We start from the raw sequence: 18,096 nt of genomic DNA on the forward strand, positions 1-18,096 counted from the left end.
AATCCGTTGATTTTGATTTTTTTTTAAAATAAAGTTGGCTGGCTAGAGAAAAAAATAATCTTAATTACTGTTTTAGTTTGTGAATTTAGGGATTATGTTTTTTTTTATCCTTAAAATTTAAAAATGTTTTTTAATACTTGAATTGTGATATTGTTTTTTTAGTCTCTGAGGTAATAAATTAATATTTAATAATGATTTTAGTATTTTGTGATTATTTTTTAGCATTTTGTTAAAAAATAAAAAGTTATTTATTATGCTAGTTAGGCTAAAACATAAATACTAGCATTTTGTTAATTAGGTAGTTAAAAAATAAAAATTAATTTATAACAATTAAAAATCATCATTAAATATTAAGTTATTATGCTAGTTACGCTAGAGACTAAAAAATAAATTTTCAACATTTCAGAATAAAAATCTTAAATTTTGGAAACTAAAAATAGTAAATTTTAAATTCAAGAACTAAAATAAAATAGTAATTAAATCAAGAAAAAATGAAAACAAAAGTAGACTGTGAATGCTCATGATGATGTATGTGGAACGCAAAAATCAAATCAGCCGTTGGTTTAAGGAAAAAAATCGATGGTTTTTTTAGATAAAAAAATTATAAGCAATTTTGTAAATTATCCAAACACTACTTCTTTTATAAGTTCTTATAGGAAAGCACTTAAATAAGTATTATCCAAATACATAATTAACTAATCTAATAAAAGCTTTTTCATAATATAGCTTCTAGATAAGTTTTTCTCCTAGAAGCTCTCCTAGTGAAGTTAGACCCTAAAATTATAATAGAAATGATTGTAAATATTATATAAAATAAAAATTATTATATCATAGAAAGAAAGAAAAAAAAAATGTAAATTTGAATGTTGAGTAACTGTAAACAAGTTGTAAGAATGAGAGATGGCAGTGAAGGGCAGCAACAGAAAGCGTAGCGTGGTACACTTAAAATGTAAGGCGCCAAAATTTGCGTGGTATTTAAATGAAAGGCGTTGGTTTTTCCCAGTCCACCCATTTTTGTCGTGTGATAAACCCCTCTCTCTTATCGAAGAAGCTGAGCGCAAAGCAGCAGAAAATGGGTTTTGTGATGCAATGCTCAAGCTATGGCACTTGTATTTCTATTTGTATCTCTCATCGTTTCCCCCAAACCTCTCTATCTTTTCACGGTGAGTCACTTTGCTCCTTCAATCAACTAACCGAACATTACACTTAATTCGTATTTCTTTCCAGTTCCAGCTCACCACTGGAACCGATTCAAGAGTGCACGAAGGAATCAGAGGATGATGGTTCTTTGTAGCGTGGACGACCGAAGCTACAACCTAGATTCCCCGAGGAAAATGTCTCTGTCATTCATTGTTGTTCTACTTCTAATTTTTCATCTTCCGAATTCCCCCCTTTCCATGACTGTTTTAATTTCATGTAGAAAAATTGTGGAACACGTTTGTCTCCTCAAAGCAAAGCATGATTTATCTGAAGAGGAAGAGAACGACATGCTTGGTTATTTGTACACAACGCAGTACCAAATGGGCGGTGTTGTTGCAATTTCATTAGGTGGACCCGCATACTTCATATCATATACATTCCCTTAATTACGTAACTTTAGCTTCCATTGCTTTAACTGCATCTCCATTTATGTAATTGTAATCTAGTGTTAGGTTTTTGTTGCCAATGAATGACCTTTTTTATACTGTAGGGCGCATTTCTTCTCCAAATCCTGAGCGCTACACGCATGCTCTCTTTATGCGGTTTCAGAAGAAGGAAAATCTTGAAAAGTTTTACGAGAATCCCTTTTACATGAAGGTTCTCAAGGACTATGTAATGACTTACTGCCATGTATGCACCAACATGTAAACACCGATTCTCTGTTTCTTTATTTTTCGGTTATTGCCACAGGAATCTGTGTGTGTAAACAGTTTAACTTGGCCCTCATTTGATTTCTGTTTCAGGGATTGACTAATGTGGATTATGAATCGGAAGTGGCAGATGAAATGCTTTCTATATTTCGCAAAGGAGAGGTTGGACTAAGTTACTTTCCTCTTCTGGATCTATAAATTAAAGGGTTGTTCATCAAACATTGATGACTGTAACCTAGGGCTACAAATTCTATGCTCTTTCAAATTGTGAATGGAAGTAGATATAAATGTATCTATGTTCTGGATATTTGTACTTATGTATTTTACATTCATGGGCCCCTTTTTTTTTTATATCTGTGGTATGTCCTGTTTCTGATTTTACCAATATATATATATATATATATATATCAGGAGTTTAACCATGGAGTGGAGTTTGTGCTTCTGATATCATTTAATGAGGATGCACTGGGTAACCAAGCAGAGCATGCATTAGCCTCTCTGGCATCGATGATGTTGGAATCTCCTTCCTTGATAGTCCAATTTACACATGGTATGCTTACAGTTCCACCATCACTTATACAATTGTTCCCTTGTTACTTAACTTAGTTTGTTGGCTCATCAAAAGTTCAAAATTTTCACAAAAGAATAGTATAAAAATGAGTGTGAGCTTTGGCACAATGGAAAGGTTGCTGCCTATAACTAGGAGTCTAGGAGGTCACAAGTTCAAATCTTGAAAACAGCATCTGTGCTTGACCCCACTAGGTGGGAGTCTCATGCACTGGGTTGCCCTTTATAATAGTATGAAGAATATCCTTTTCACTGAATTTTGATTTTGTAACTGCCTAACTGGGTTATTACTATATTGCCAGGTTTGAATTTGAGTCCAAGCTCTAAGGAATATACTCATGGAGTTGTGATTCGATTTCGATCCGGTGATCTCAGTCTCATGATCTGTAGCATCTGATTTTCTTTCACCAAGGTCTTGTTGACTGATACTGGTTCATGATGGCATTTCTTTTGCAGTTGAGGCATTTGAGATATTTATAAACAGCAAAGAGTACAAAAATGTAAGAAACCTTTTATTGTTTCTTACACATTTAGATTTCTGCACTTGGGCTGTTATATGCCATCCAGATATTGGTCTAAAGTAGTGTGAATTGTACTTTAGCAACCGATTCTAATTTCATCTTCATGCCTCGTTTTAAATGGAAAATGTTTCTGAATGCATCCCTTTAGTAAACAATATTATTCTAAATTTTGTTTGGGTTCATGCTGTCATTTTCTCTCGGTAAATTACAATTCTAATTTGTTGTTTGACACAGTCATTTTTAGGTATGTTTGAGAGGGTAAACCTTTAATTTCTAATAAATATTCTCTAATTTAATATTTAAAAAAAAAGACATAAAATGATAGATTAGTATAAATGTAATGTCCTAATCTTTTGTTTATTTTAATAAACATTATATACTTAATTTAAAATGATTTTTTTTCCTCTCCTTTTCCTTCCAAAACCCCACTCCCAAACATACCCATTTGAGATTTTCCTTTTTGATCATATCAACTTATTAAGATGAACTTTTAATGAGCAAAATTTAAATATAATTTAATAGATATTATCTTTACAAAACTAAAATATTAACACTGTAACCATAACTTGAGAACATGCCCAGCAAGATTCTAAGTTATCTTTAAATTTGAAAAACAGGTATGGCATTCTAAGTTCCAGCCTATTGTCCACAAATCTTTTTCTCTTCATTTCTCTGTTGATCCAGTGGGAACTGAAATTATGTAGCAAGGATGGTTTATGGTAAGTTTTTACTATTTACTTACTAGGCATATGTGGAAGTGAGATACATATTTCTCATATTTTATGCGAAATGTTTGCAGGTTTTCAAGAAGAGATGCGGCTTGGTTTCCACTTTTTAGAAAAAAGAACGGAGGTTATTTCCTGCTTTTTTATTTTCACTTACATGTTCTTTTGCCATGAATTATTAATATAAGTGTCCACTTGTTTTGGTGACATTCTGAAACTTGATTGTCTCGGGGTTTTTTTTGGTATATTGTAATTGTATACATGTAAAGTTGTATATGTTTGCCTGCACCTGCTATCTGTAATTCTGTATATTGATTTGGTTAAATATTGCTATGTTTATGTCAAAATTGGGCCTACAAGGTTCTATTCTTTTTCCTTAAAAATTGTTGCATAATTGTAATTCTGATTTTATGGACATATGCTAAACTAATAGTTATCAGATCAACCACTACAAGTCCAACTAAGTCCAACTACGTGGTGCAATCCATGTAGCCAGTCACACCTAGTGAGTTAAGGCTTTCATTGTTGACAAATATTGAGTCAGTATTCATATATGTCTACTGTTTACCTTCATTGCTAGCATTTCCCACCATAGAGTATCATCTATCTTGTAGCTGTTTAAAAACACTGTTTGACCATCTGAATTGAGTATCAACACACACAAAAATACTGACTTCAATATTTTTAGTAAACTGTATAAGAGCATAAATTCTGCTCCATGTTTCCTGTCACTAATGGCATAATTAAGCCAACTTTCATCAGTAATGTGCAAACATACTTTAGTTTGACTTGTTTTGAGGACCCTTAGTTCTTTTACAAGCACTATCTTTTATTTGTTGACTAAATAATTAAATATACTATTATTGCTTTTTTACATATAGGCCACTCACCCATGTTTTAACCTTGTCAAAGTCTTGCAAGCTTATTACCTAGATTGTTTTTAATATCATTTAAAAGGCAATTGAATGAAAGAAAAATAGTCACATTTAGTCACCATTTTTTTTACAGCCACCTTATTATGTTCATGTTCCTTTCTTCCCTTGTTCATATTTTAATCAGAAGTTCCTGTTTTGCATACTTTTCCCTAGAAATTATTCAGATACCCAACCAGAGAATTACACAGGTCAGAGACTCTTAAAAATAATTTATGTTTGGCAATGGTCAAGATCAAACTTCATTTTTTGGGTAAAGTCTACATATTTCATTATTTTTCCATTGAATCAAATTACAATTCTATCTTATGAAGACTAGACTATGATTCTCCCAAACTGTATTACTCTACATCTTTAATGGAAAACTAAAATATTTTACACTAAAAGCCTGCAAAAACTTGTATAACACGATAGGCAGCAGATTGCTAGATAGTTGATCAGTTATGAAGCGGGTTTGGACCCCCTGGAACATCTCGTAGAGAAACTCCATAAATTGGGTGGACCTCCTCTGTGCTGGGTACCTGTTGTGTCTTGGTATAGAAATGCCATGAGATTGAGGACTGCTGAGAAGAGCTGCTATTTTCTTTTTGCTTAATTTCTTTACTCATCCATCTGCCGGCCTTGCAGCAACTTGAGAGCTGGCCAATCATCAGCGTAATGATTAAGATCAGAAGTGAGAGCCTTGAATATTGAACTGTCATCACTGCAGTCTTGTGAGTTGGGAGTGACTTAAAATTCCAAAACACAGTAGTAAAGAGAAGGGTCTGATTATAGTTTACTCCCTTATGCAGGACGGTTTATTGTCCCTTTATATGAGGTCAGGGAAGCTGTAGAGAAGATAGAGCCAAAACCAAATTAATTTTAATGAAATGGCCAAACTGCCCATTGATATAAATGGATTTGCTGTGGACCATTGTCCAAACTAGTTGACAAAACAGAATATGGATTATGCAATTGTGCTTGTTTTGGCACAGTTGTTAGCGTTCACATATTTTGATTCAGGTCATCTTGTTGGAATTATTTCACTCTGATGATTCAGATAGCTTTGAGAATAGCTGGGAGTTTACAATTTAGGTACTGCTGCAGTAAACTTGAGCTTCTGATGAATGAAAAACTGAGCTATTAAATTATGTTGTCCAAGAAAGCAAGAGTCCTCTTTGGTCCTTTTACTCTGGTGGAGTGCCAACTAAAAATACTGCTTAAAAAAAGGATGAGGCCGTTGACTTTTCTATCAATTGGGTCTCATATGCCGCTCGTTAGAGTTTTGATAATTGAATTGTGTGATAATAATTGTGAAGACTTGAGCGTGCTTTCATATACACTGTGTCCCCGGATTAGAATGACAGCTAGTGCTGGTGCCTATTTTCCGATTCAAATTTTGTCTTTCCTCATGTGCCCTGGCCTCTAATCTGTTATTAGTGATAATCAGATGCGATGCTGAAGTATTTCCCAATTTCGATAGGTTTCCTTAGTTACCTCGTTCAGTCAACGCCAAAATCATCGTATAGTATTGATGCCAAAGCAGCTGTATGGTTGCTCTTGCTCTTCAAAGTCACTTCATAGCCTTAATTATAAACAACTGTTGAAGAATGGGGTCCCTGACAAGGAATCAAAAGAGAATGAAATAATTCATTATCTCATTTTTTTTATTTATTATCCTCACTGCCTGTAGGCATTCTTGCTAGCACCATTTACTTGTAGAGTTAGTGACCACCTTTGTGTTGATGAAAGAGATAAATGGGTTGTGTCATAGAGTGATGATATAAATATATATCAACCTTAAGGTTTCGTGTAATTATATAATTTTATTAAAATATTCTTATTTTTATTCTTAATTTTAATAAATGTATTATTAAACATTTCAAGATAACAATATTTGTTAGAAGATAAAATTGGAAAAAAATGTTTCAATATTGCTTTGAAACCTGAAAACATCAATTAATATATAAAAAAAATTGAATGCTAAAACATCAATGAATTTGGAATAGGAGTATTTCTTTGTGTCTCTTTTAATAACATCATATCACTTATTATATCTGACATGTTTTAGATTCTCTCTCTAGGCGTCATTTAGTGTTGTTTTGCACCGAAGGTTGTGGTTGTAACAACATGAATGAGGGCCCGGTTTGGCGCCTGTTCTAATTGACTGGACTTATAGGTGCTGGAATTTCAATTTGCATTGAATAAATTAATAAATAAAACTAAGGTCATTCTCAACCATCTTTTCTTTGATGGGTGTGTAAACCTGCACCGACTACTTAGAAGTTACTGGTTAGAATCAAGCCTACCAGTGATTACGCGTTACCCACATGTATAAAATATGTTCAAATAAAGGTCATGGTGGTATATCTTGTATGTTTAATCTAACATCCTTTTTTTCCAGAGCATCTTTTTATCTCTTGTCGAGCGCTAAAGGTAGTGACTCTTTTTCTGGGGCTGAACCCAAAACTTTGTGCTTTACGAGACTCGAGCCCCTTCCACGTGAACACGTATTACCATGTTTAAGTATGTATTTATCAATTGATTGCAGTTTTGAACTCAAAACTATGTAATATTTCAGTCTTATGTTTTTTTCAAACTATATTTAGTGTTCTAGTTTAATAATGCTCGTTAATGGAACAGACCAATTGCATAATAAAAACTGAAAGGGACAGAAGAAGATATTCGTCTAATTGGTTCAAATTTCAACAGAGCCGAGTTGAACTCACTTTCTTGGTTATTTGATAAGCAAGTAGATACTTACGTTAAATTCGTGTTAAATAGTCAGCTTGATTATCTTGCTTAATTTACGTGATTTGAACAACTTAAATACTCAAAAGGCCATCTTATGTTTCTTCAATCACCATGATCACATCTTAGGCTTTTTAATTCTTGCAGGTTGAGTTTGATTGTGATTAATATTATGCTGTTACATGTCTCTTGTTGCATCCTAATGGGATACCAATCTGACTCCTGATTAACAAGGTGGACCCAACATTGGTTTAATATGCAACAGTTATATAGTTCAAGGTGTTTTCGTGTGGAACAATATAAATATAAAAATTTAAAATTTAAGTGGCACAACATTTTTGAATATAAATATAATGTTAAAATAATAAATTAAAAATACTTAAAAATAAAAATTTAATTTAAGTGGCACAACATTTTTTTTATTTATAAAAATATGTTTAGATTTTTTAATTTTGTAAAATCTTAAAATTTGATATAATTAATATAAGTTTGTTTTACTAGTGACTTGAAAATATTTAATCATACATAGTGTTAATCGAACAAATTTGAATATTGACTAAGGAAATTAAAAAAATTATTTTCTTTTAATTAAATAATTATCTTATTAAAGCAAAATAATTTTTGCACTTTAATAATAATTAGCTTAAAAATCATATTGAAAGTAATTTCTGGTGCATTTGACAAATTTTTACACCGATGTACATGCCTATTAAACTCTTAATATTATCAATATTTTCAGTTTTACGTGCAGGAGAACTCTTATCATCCTCTCACCAGCCACTTGCTATTCATACCTCTGTCAGTTTATCATAGTAAACAAAGTAGAACAGGCCAGATGTGTCTTATGAATGACCTATCGAGACATGACTAAAATAGTTACTATTCCCATGTCTCGATAATGTTTTAAGCAAAAGGTTCCTCCAAATTAAAATCAGTGAGACGCATTTAAAGCCTCATGTCAAAAGGTTCCTCCAGAAGACTTTTTTTTTTTTTTTAAGAGAAGACATGCTATTTCATTTCAAGTAAACATAAATTCATGCTTCCTATTTTCTAAATTAAGTCAATAATCAACGGATGGCGATTTTGATATGGTTCCTGGGTGTTACACATCACTTACTACGATTAAATACAGGATTTCAGCACTAACAATTGAACAATCACGAAACAAGGAATTCAACGATATATAGTCCTAAATCAAAATTGAGTATGCTGCCCCCCATGGATGCAAGTATCTCCTCACGTTACCTATCTGTGCCAACAGCTGAACTATTTACGAATTCTAATGCCAGGAATGTCTTTCAAACCCATTTTTATTGCAGTTTTTCGGAAGAGAGCCGGAGGCCTCTGTAAACCAATTGATTCAGAAAATCGGTTTGCCAGCTCAGCCATAGTGGTCTTTTCCCTCCCAATTTCCCTGATGGAGTTATAATAGCCCAGCCAAGCATGATAAGCTGCTTCTTTGATGTCATTATCAATCTTTGCCATTGAATTCTCAATCTGCAAGGGTCATAGACAACAATTGTAAGTAACTATGTATATTCTAGATAGCGCCTAGTGGCCACAGCAAACCCATGCACAAAATTAATGTGGTAAAATGAATTTTGAGGATCAAAATATCTATGTACACGGCATAAATCAAGATTTTGTGGACGTTGGAACAACAGCAAGAACTGTACCTTAAGCTTTGTATGTGGATTTATATCTGGTAAGGGGAAATTTTGTAGAGGTAGATCCTTGATTTCATCTAAAAAATACTCTTCCCATGGAGCAATCAACAGTACACCTTCCCCTTCTTTGTCTTCCCGACCTGTTCTTCCAAGACGGTGTATGTATTGTTCACGGTCAGAAGGAATTCCCACCTGGATTCCAATCAGATACAGTTAATAACAAGTGAAGTCTACTCTATATCCACCTGGATTCCACACAAATGTTCGGGACATGGGGCAAAAAGTAGTTCCTGATGGAAATATTGGCTAGATATCCACCTTTTAGTAATAAGGAACTTTGTTTCAGTAATAATTAATTTACCATCACAAACCAAAAGGAGAAACAGAAAAAAGAAAATAAAATTTCCAACACATCCCAAGTACAGAAAAACATAAGTGGAAGCACATTAAAAGATGTAAGCATACCTGTATGACTAAGGTAACATCAGGATAATTCATTCCCCGCGATGAAACATCAGATGAGACAAGAATCAATTGTTTGGATTCCCTGAACTCATCTGATATACGAGTTCGATAGAGCTGAGGTTTTCGAGAATGTATCTCCCTAACATTCATTTTCATTTCCCGAAGAAGGTTATACATGAGTGATGTCACCATCCCAGTAACACAGAATACAATAACCTGCATGCAAATCTACTGGTCAAAACCATAAAATATGTAACAAAGCAATTTGAAATCTGAAACAGCATTTGACCTTATAATCAGGTGTTTGCAAGATATGCTCCTTCAGAATTTGGTGCACCAACTGAAAATGTGACTCATGAGGAGCAATAAGATAAGATTGCTTCACCTGTGATAACAAACCAGAATAACCATTAATACATATCACTGGAAATTTTTTATACAATCATTAAAACACAAGCAGCTTAAAAAAAAAATACACACACACACACAAGAAAAAATGTATAGCCAAAGGCTCTAGAAGTCAACCAAATATGTATTTTACTTTTGCAATTTTTAGAGTACGGCAATGACAATAGTTGCTGTAACTTGCCTTAACAGGAGTTTCTACACAACCCATTCCAACTGTATCAACATATTTGTGTTCCCTTTTCAAAACAAGCTGAGATACACGACGGACCTGCATATTTTTTAAGAATCAGTAACACTGTTGATGGTAACACTGTTGATGGAATAAAGAACCTGAGATTCAAAATTAATTATAAAATAAAAATAAAAACCTAACCTAACCTCCTTTGGCATGGTTGCAGAAAACAGCAAAGATTGCCGCTGACGGGGCAAACAATCAACAATTTTTTCTACATCCTTTCTGAATCCTAGGTCCAGTAAATGGTCAGCTTCATCAAGTACAAGCATCCGCAAGCCCATTAATCGCAGAGATATTCCAGACTTATTCTCAATGTGATCCAGCAACCTACCAGGTGTAGCAACAAGTATCTGCGAAAATTGATCCAGGAAATACAAAAAAACATTATGTTTCTACTTTGAGTAATGATTTTATTACACAAAATCAGCAACATTTCTTTTTTTCCCCTCTTCCCCCCACCCCTTGCCCACCAAAAAAAGCCTTGCACTTGGCCTGAAGCCGCATAGTGGGAAACATAAATAATGTTATATATAACACAAAACCTGGCATGGATCTGATTCAAGGCGTTTTTGGTCAACTTTAAATCGTATGCCTCCAACAAGAGTCTGCACCCCGATGGTCTCATGATATTTCAGCAAAACCTTTGCTACAGCTGCAATTTGACTAGCAAGTTCTCTGGTAGGGCAGAGAATTAGAACATATATTGGAGGCACCCGTTGAGATGTATTGCTACTCATAGCTTTCAGAACTGTTTCAATTGCAGGAAGCTGTTTGCACTCAACATCATTGATAAGAAAAAAAAATTCAAAACACAATGCAATGTGTTAAACATAAAAGAAATAGGGTGTACCAAAAAAGCTACACTTTTTCCAGTGCCAGTTTTAGCTTTGACTAAAGCATCCATCCCTGCAGTGCAATATAATCATCAAAATCAAATCCAATAGTCTTCTTAGACAAATAGCAGAAACATACTAACAAGCAAAAGACTGAAACTGGATCCAAACAAAATGCAGCAACATTTACAATACAAATCTTTTGCAAGATTAACAAGAGATAATCACAACAACAACAAATGACAAATATAAATTGGATTGGCAAACGGAGTTGCAAAAATCCAATCTGAAAGAAAAATGACAACATACCCTCAAGGCAAATAGGTAGGCTAGCCTCTTGTATGCGGGTCATTTGAACATAACCAGCTGAAGAAAGTGCCTTGACCGTCAGTGGCGATATACCGCACTCGTCAAACCTACAAAAACAAAACATCTAAATCACCCATTGCTACACCGATGTTCCACAAAATAGCCAATCATGCATATCCATCCCAGGTTTTAAAAATTGGTCCACGACCACAATTTCTGCTCCAACATCAAGGTTTCTGGGGTCTCGGCAACCATAATCGAGGCTGCATCAACCACATTAGTCTGTAATTTCCCACAACATCAAGGATCACAACGAAATTGCAAGGGCAATTTAAAACCTTGCATTCATCTATCTATCTATTATACCCTTTTCGATATTCATCACCATCCCTCCCACATCCTATAAGTGAATGCTAATCAATCAAGAAATACTCAAAGAAAAACCATTTTCTATTCGAAACATATAAAAAAATCCATTATAGCAAGCAAAGAAAAACCTTGTGTTGCTTAGAATGCTTTCATTGCTTTGTTGTTGCTCTTGACTCTGTTGTTCCTCAATCTGGCTCAACTTCCTCTTATTAAGCTGATACCTAATAAACTCAACCTCTGGAGATGTCTTGGGCACAACCCTCCTCTCTCTCTTGACATCATATTCCCCCAAAGAAGCACTACTACCCCTCTTCTTCACACTCAATTCAACTTCACTCTCACTCTCACTAGAAGAAGAATCATCACTACCCTTTCGCCAAAACCTATACTTGTGGGCCCCAACACGACTGTTCCCAACCTCGGGAACAGAACGGTAACCCCTGGTGTGTTTGGGGCCAAAATTGAGGTTCGGTGTTGGGTTCGGAGTTAGGGGACCGTCGTGGTTGTTCCAGAGGTCTTCGGCGCCTTCTTTGACGAAGCGATCGGCGAGGGCTTTGACGTGGTCGTTAGGGGAGAGGGGGCGGTGGGTGGCGGCGGCGGCGGATTGGTGGTCGGGGGAGAGGGTGGAGCGGATGTGGGAGCGAATGCGAGCTTGGTAGAGCTGCTTCTCTTGTTCGATGAGTCTGTTCTGTTTGTCTCTGGCGAGCTTCTCGTGCATGCGCTTCCACTTCCACTTGTTCACGCCGCCGGGAAAGGTGCGAGGACCGCCACCCATGTTTCGGAGCGAAACCCAGTTCCAGTTGCACGCTGCCCTACCAGCTTCCCCGACCATCCAACCCCACATTGCTGGAGACTCCAAAACCACAACAAAGGGTTTTAGTTTTTCAGCAACCAAACCAAACTCTTCTTATTTCTTTTGCACTTATAAGAACGTCATTTTTTTTTAGGTTAGAAATCACTTATATTTTCAAATCACTGAATCAAACAGTAATTCCACTCATAATTTACACTTCCGTGATTAAACATAAATGTCAATTATAGAGAGAGAAATTTATTTATTTATTACCCTAAATCAAATTAACAAATTTATACTGTTTTCTTACCATAAAAGAAACTCTTGGAATAATTAAATGGCTTCTCATATGTATATATAGTAATCATGTTATGAGTGCAAATTAACATTTATATAATAGTTAAAATATATATTTTGTAATAAGCTGAAATTTTCATAATAATTAAAATAATATAATAAATAAATATGCGTGTTTGATTCAGCATTTTTTATCCTGCGATGTTTTTATGTGTGTTTTGTTTTTTCCATTTGTTCTAAACAAAATATAGTATTTTTTTTATTCATAAACAAAACAAAATATAGTATGATAGTCAGTAAAATTGTTCAAGTCATGTTTTGTTTAAGAAATCTTAATCCATTCTTACTCGGTGAAAACTTACGGGTGATATACATGAAACTGATTTATAATTTCCTTAACACTAACTTTATGCTGCAGTAACATACGTTAAACTGATAAAAGGTGATTTATTTTCAAATATTATCTTAGCGAACAAACAAGAAGTTAATCTGTGGCGTGTAGAGGTTGCTGATTTTGGATTTTCTATTCACATTAGATCAAATAATAAAACAAATCAAGTCATGGTGTTCACAACGATTACACAATCCATCACCAAGGGGTCCTAAAAATAACACGAATTTGAGGACACTGATATCCTCTTTAACAATTCAATAAGCATTTGATATGATGATGGGTGCATAGATAGAGGAGGTTCCCTTCAAGCTTTAGAATGGCTCCTGGCAGCATTTCGTCTCGCACAGCATCCCACAAAGTATATAATACTCTGGCAATGCACAAAACAAAGGTAGATAGAATTAAGGCACCAATGACCTTAAGAATTTCTTTTATCATATTTATGGTTTAAAATCTCAATTATTCATTGAAAAACATAAATTGAAACAAGGGTCTCTGATTGTTGTAATCTTAGAAAAAGGGCAAGAATGTTTGTTTGTCTTACCAAGACAACAAATAAAACAACATTAAATATTGCAACAACTCTCCACTCGGTTTTCATGTATTGTGCCACACCAGCCCTGGAACCATGATTGAAGACAAAACAAACAATGGCAGTGAGACAATTTACTCACCTAGAAAAACAGAAATGGAGCATGGGCATGCATGCTTACTTGCAAGAGTCACAATCATAGCATTTGATGGCTCGAGAATTCTTGTACCGCTTGCAGTCATTGTTTGGGCTAACTGGATGAAAGGTCAAGTCATAGTAGGATGCATTTACAGCAGGATATCCACATCTAAGTTACATAAAACCCCAACTTAAACAATATCAGACATGTGCACTGATTTCTTATCTGAAAACATAAAACATACTCAACTGAAATGCATTTGGGTAGCTGTTATAAACGAGAAACCAGAGAATAGAACCTACTGGGAAGGAGGTCGGCAGCAGCCAGCTTCAATTGGTGATAATTTAGCTGATTTATATTGTTTAAGAGTCTGAATAAGAAGATTGGAAAGGGATAAATCACAGTTTTTTTTTGTGTGTATAACAGATAATTTAGCTGATTGTGTAATCGTTGTTGTACCTTATATTTTTTGGATAGGTTATTGCAGTCTTCAGATTTGACAAGACAAACCTTCAACCTTTCCCAGTTACGAGAATTGTTTAACTAAAACAAAAAGAAAAACTTCAAGCTTTTGGACGTTGAAGAGTTACTGTGCACCAACAGTTCTCCATGTTGACAAAAGTGTTACCTCTTTGAGAAACAAAGAACTAAAATCTTGAAGTTGGTATTCCTTATACCTAAGCAGACAAAAAGGCTGTCATTCATTAGATCACACCATGTTGTCAAGAACTAGAATAAGAAAAAAGAATTAAACAGACATTCATCCTCTTATAGCCAAGCAGTCATACGCAATGTGAGGCACTTTATATATCATGGAATTGTCACCATTTCAAATATCAAGGACCATAGTAATGTCTACATAAATGAAATACTAGACTAATTACCTCAGGCCAGTAACACTATGACCCGATCCATTGTTAGTCACGATGAACCTGAAATAATGGCAGAAGATTACATAAGATTGAAATGAGTATCCAAAAACAAAGAAGTTGATTATTGATTGGATGATAAAAATAATAGCAATGAATCTGATAAACTATAAATTCACCTCTTTTTAACATGATAACATAGATATTAAAAAAAAAAGTAAAGAGAGATTGTATGTTTAATTAGTTCAGCTGTTTTGACAATTGACATTACCGTTCCTCCACAATTCATAACAAGTTCTGGGCTCATTTTTCCTTTGCATCAGAGGTAAATGACTGGAGGAACTCAATTTGGAGTTTTAATAGCATGTGGTTCTATTTAATTGACAACCAAATAAAAGGAGGCAGTGAAGCATATTAAAGATGAATACTTAGTTTTGAAACGTAACTCATGCTACTGAGAGGAACAGAACAAGGATACCCATCTTAAAATATCAAATCATCCGGAAACATAGCTGCTAGAGCATCAGTTTTTTAACTTGCCGTGTTCTGAGTGCATGTTCTGATGTATTTTAGTTATAAAAATTCATTCAACATACCTTATTTAAAACAAAATATCATAAGCAGAAAAGGTATTGTCTGAGCTTTACATGTTTTTACCAATTTCTTATTCCAAATTAGTAATTTCAAATGATACTACTAGTAAATAGCAACTACTTGCTGCAGAAAGATAATATGAGGACTCATTTTATACCATGGAACACGAAGGTAGCAATTTCAATAAACAGAGCAGCCACATAAACTCCTAATTGGCTTAATGAACAGACCAACAAAGCAAAGAAAACAGAACTACGAATATGCTAAGGTTTGTTAATGCAAATGCTGAGGTCAGACTCTATCAGACTTCTTTTCATAACCAGTATATAAGACTCTAAACAAAAACATGGCAGAGACAGTTTGCATTTACAAAGAAAACAAATGATAATGTGAAAGGATTTGCATTGTCAACCAATCTGCATACTTACACCAATACTGTGAAGACCAGGATTCCCACCAAGACAAAGAACAACGTGATCAGATACTGCAAGTACAGTGTCAAGGATGATACCCAGAATCCAAATTTTCTTTCTTTCTTTATCTGATTTAGCCATCTTAAAAATAATGCATCAAATAAGGAATAAGGATACAATCCATAATAGTATGGAGTTGTTTTTCAGGGCACCCAAAAAGCCAACTACAGATCTGCACAACACAGAAATGTGATAGAAGACAACACACTAGCAGAAAATATTTAAAAGGAAAGAAAAAAATGCATCAAAATCATAAACAATGCAAGGCTGACATTAAGAAAATAACTGCTCCGAGGCCTATTACAGGCACAGTGAGAGACTTTCGGCAGCCATCATGATGAGTGCTCATCCACACTCCAAATATTATCACAACAATGGCCAAAAGCTGCACAAGGAGAACATGAAAACAGCATCAACAATCACAGCATTAAAAAAAATATTTTCATATAAAATCTTTTGAAAACTGTTTTCTACAGCATTTCCATGCTACTCAACAATCAGATTCTCATATAAAATCTATTAACTTTTGAAAATTGTTTAAAAAACAAGTATTTTAAAAAAAATATCAGAAACGGTCTCCCTCAATTCCACACTCTACTGTGTACCGTGCATCACCCTCCATCAGTTGTCTGAGCAACCTCATTTAGTTACATTTTGAAAACGAAATAGAGTTTTTGAAAATAGAAATCAAACACACCCTCAAGTCCCAGTTCTTATCTTCTGTTTTCACCTTTAGCACACAAAATAAACAGCTAGGGAAAGAAAGTGGTAACTGATAACAGCAAGTAAAGTTGGATACTAAAAATCGTATCTTTGGAATACGTTCAAGTGAAAACTGAAGTGGGGTATGCAAGAACAACAGCAAAAAGCACGTGAACACAAGACAGTAGATAAAAGTGAAAGCAAGAGGAAAATGGAACAAACAAACCCAAAAATTGAAATGAAAAAAAAAGAGAGTAGAAACTAAGGAAACAGCATTACCATGGTGAGAAAGTTGATCCATCTAGTAACAAAGGTGCTAGTTCCCATCCCCATTTTGTTCCGCGGAGGGGAAAACTTGAAGTGTCTGAATGAATATTCTTCTGGGTTTAACTTTAAAACATTTACTTTATTCAAAAGAATTCCGTTTTGTTTCTACCAGTTCTGGAAACAAAATAAAATAAAATAAAAGAGAAGCGAATGGGATATAAGGGTTAAGGTTTCAGTTTCAGTTTGACATGATGATGATGATGATGATGATGAAGCATAATGGAGAAGCGAGTGCATTATGTTTGATGAAGATGCGCCGCACGGTGTACGCTAAGAAATCCAACATCTTACGACACGATACCCAATGCTACGCACACTCGAGCGTAACAGTATCTCAAACCAAAGAAAGCTGTCTCTTTTTTTTTTTTGGAAAAAAAAATATTAAAAATGAAAAGAAATGAAAGCTGTCTTTAATTATGGAGGGTTCAAACTTGTGGTCACATATTCCCAGTACAACGTAAACACAGGCTGTTGGAAATATTTGTTGCTTAACCTAGAGAACATCAACAAACTGCATATCTGATTCATTCTTTTTATGGGATAATCCAATTTTTTTAACTAGTAACAAAAGTAGTAACAATTCTCTAAAAAAAAAAAAAGTAGTAACAAAAGCATTGTTCTGACGAGGATAATTTTGTAAGTTGGACAATAGTGAAAAAAAAAACATTTTTTAATCTCAAGGGTGAACTAAGTGAAATAAGAGATCAAACTTATGAACCCGTTAAAATAGCTTATAAGCCACTAAAGTACCTTACCAAATACACTCATCCCATCATGAATCATCTTACGGATTTGAATTTTTACTTGTTTTCTTGAAATGAAGTAATTATAAGATTTTTATAGATTCCCTTTTTTTCTTTTTTTTAATAGCTGGATGGAGACTTTCTCTTTCTTAAACTTAGGTGACATTTGATTTCCTAAATTATTATAAAAAAAATCATATATGTCTTTTAAATTTGAGTTTAATTACTCATTTGATCTTTATGATTTTACGATTTGTATATTTTTAGTCTTTAAAATTTGAAAGTAGTTTTTTTAATTTCTATAATTCATATTTTAATTCTCTTTTAGTCCTTATAATTTATGTTTTAATTATTTGTTAGTAATTTAAAAGTGATTTTTTTAATTCTTACCCTATAATTTAAAAGTGATCTTTTTAATTCCTATACTTTATATTTTAATTCTCTTTTAATTCTTACCATCAAAATATACATAATACTATCAAATACAATTAATTATAAAAATCATATATCTTTTAGTCTTTATGTTGTAAAAAAGTCATATATCTTTTTAAATTTAAGTTTAATCTTTTAAATTTGAATTTAATTAGTCATTTGGTCTCTATAGTTTCACGATTTGTATCTT

The 18,096-nt window shown here is 33.9% G+C and overlaps 3 protein-coding genes across 8 annotated transcripts; 1 reads left to right on the forward strand and 2 right to left on the reverse strand.

Annotated features, from left to right (window-relative positions):
- The first annotated feature begins 880 nt into the window (after window positions 1-880).
- LOC100807996 (uncharacterized) lies at window positions 881-4,063 on the forward strand. 3 transcript variants are annotated; one of them, XM_006584645.3, is made up of 10 exons: window positions 1,008-1,163; window positions 1,228-1,336; window positions 1,421-1,548; window positions 1,691-1,830; window positions 1,944-2,012; window positions 2,262-2,400; window positions 2,720-2,782; window positions 2,874-2,917; window positions 3,556-3,657; window positions 3,738-4,063. In XM_006584645.3, exons 1-9 carry the CDS (start codon window positions 1,073-1,075, stop codon window positions 3,640-3,642), a joined length of 870 nt encoding a protein of 289 aa, XP_006584708.2. In that variant the 5' UTR covers window positions 1,008-1,072; the 3' UTR covers window positions 3,643-3,657; window positions 3,738-4,063. The 3 variants fall into 3 exon arrangements, with proteins under 3 accessions (XP_014634111.1, XP_006584708.2, XP_006584709.2); XM_006584646.4 differs by having other exon boundaries at window positions 1,013-1,163; window positions 1,234-1,336; XM_014778625.2 differs by lacking the exon at window positions 1,228-1,336 and having other exon boundaries at window positions 881-1,163.
- A 4,273-nt stretch (window positions 4,064-8,336) lies between these two features.
- Window positions 8,337-12,533, reverse strand: LOC100808520 (probable DEAD-box ATP-dependent RNA helicase 48). Its single transcript, XM_003532357.5, has 10 exons — window positions 11,740-12,533; window positions 11,243-11,349; window positions 10,951-11,006; window positions 10,643-10,867; window positions 10,244-10,450; window positions 10,047-10,133; window positions 9,747-9,842; window positions 9,458-9,673; window positions 9,002-9,184; window positions 8,337-8,822 (listed from the first exon to the last, which is right to left on the reverse strand). The coding sequence occupies exons 1-10, from the start codon at window positions 12,453-12,455 to the stop codon at window positions 8,592-8,594; spliced, it is 2,124 nt and encodes a 707-aa protein (XP_003532405.1). The 5' UTR covers window positions 12,456-12,533; the 3' UTR covers window positions 8,337-8,591.
- A 673-nt stretch (window positions 12,534-13,206) lies between these two features.
- On the reverse strand, window positions 13,207-17,234 carry LOC100805679 (tetraspanin-10). Of its 4 annotated transcripts, XM_003532582.4 has the most exons (11): window positions 16,684-17,234; window positions 15,975-16,087; window positions 15,820-15,874; window positions 15,658-15,713; window positions 14,651-14,698; window positions 14,395-14,443; window positions 14,226-14,309; window positions 14,069-14,136; window positions 13,809-13,934; window positions 13,640-13,715; window positions 13,207-13,465 (listed from the first exon to the last, which is right to left on the reverse strand). In XM_003532582.4, exons 1-11 carry the CDS (start codon window positions 16,735-16,737, stop codon window positions 13,400-13,402), a joined length of 795 nt encoding a protein of 264 aa, XP_003532630.1. In that variant the 5' UTR covers window positions 16,738-17,234; the 3' UTR covers window positions 13,207-13,399. The 4 variants fall into 4 exon arrangements, with proteins under 4 accessions (XP_003532630.1, XP_014634112.1, XP_025985262.1 ...); XM_014778626.2 differs by lacking the exon at window positions 13,640-13,715 and having other exon boundaries at window positions 13,770-13,934; XM_026129477.1 differs by lacking the exons at window positions 13,207-13,465; window positions 13,640-13,715 and having other exon boundaries at window positions 14,016-14,136.
- Between the last annotated feature and the right edge of the window lie 862 nt (window positions 17,235-18,096).

Source organism: Glycine max, chromosome 8 (genome assembly GCF_000004515.6).
Source record: "Glycine max cultivar Williams 82 chromosome 8, Glycine_max_v4.0, whole genome shotgun sequence".
NCBI classification, from domain to species: Eukaryota; Viridiplantae; Streptophyta; class Magnoliopsida; order Fabales; family Fabaceae; genus Glycine; species Glycine max.

Bases quoted from the DNA above. Each gene is read 5' to 3' on its own strand.
- LOC100805679 (XM_003532582.4), bottom strand. From the start codon at position 16,737: ATGGGGATGGGAACTAGCACCTTTGTTACTAGATGGATCAACTTTCTC. The intron at 15,714-15,819 runs GTATCCTTATTC...CTGTACTTGCAG, and splicing joins ACTCCATACTATTATGGATT to TATCTGATCACGTTGTTCTT. The intron at 13,466-13,639 runs GTAAGACAAACA...GTGCATTGCCAG, and splicing joins TTGTTTTATTTGTTGTCTTG to AGTATTATATACTTTGTGGG.
- LOC100807996 (XM_014778625.2), top strand. From the start codon at position 901: ATGGCAGTGAAGGGCAGCAACAGAAAGCGTAGCGTGGTACACTTAAAA. The intron at 1,831-1,943 runs GTATGCACCAAC...TTTCTGTTTCAG, and splicing joins ATGTAATGACTTACTGCCAT to GGATTGACTAATGTGGATTA. The intron at 2,918-3,555 runs GTAAGAAACCTT...TTTGAAAAACAG, and splicing joins ACAGCAAAGAGTACAAAAAT to GTATGGCATTCTAAGTTCCA.
- LOC100808520 (XM_003532357.5), bottom strand. From the start codon at position 12,455: ATGTGGGGTTGGATGGTCGGGGAAGCTGGTAGGGCAGCGTGCAACTGG. The intron at 11,350-11,739 runs GTTTTTCTTTGC...TTGTTTTTGTAG, and splicing joins AGCATTCTAAGCAACACAAG to GTTTGACGAGTGCGGTATAT. The intron at 9,185-9,457 runs GTATGCTTACAT...ATTGGAATCCAG, and splicing joins ATGTTACCTTAGTCATACAG to GTGGGAATTCCTTCTGACCG.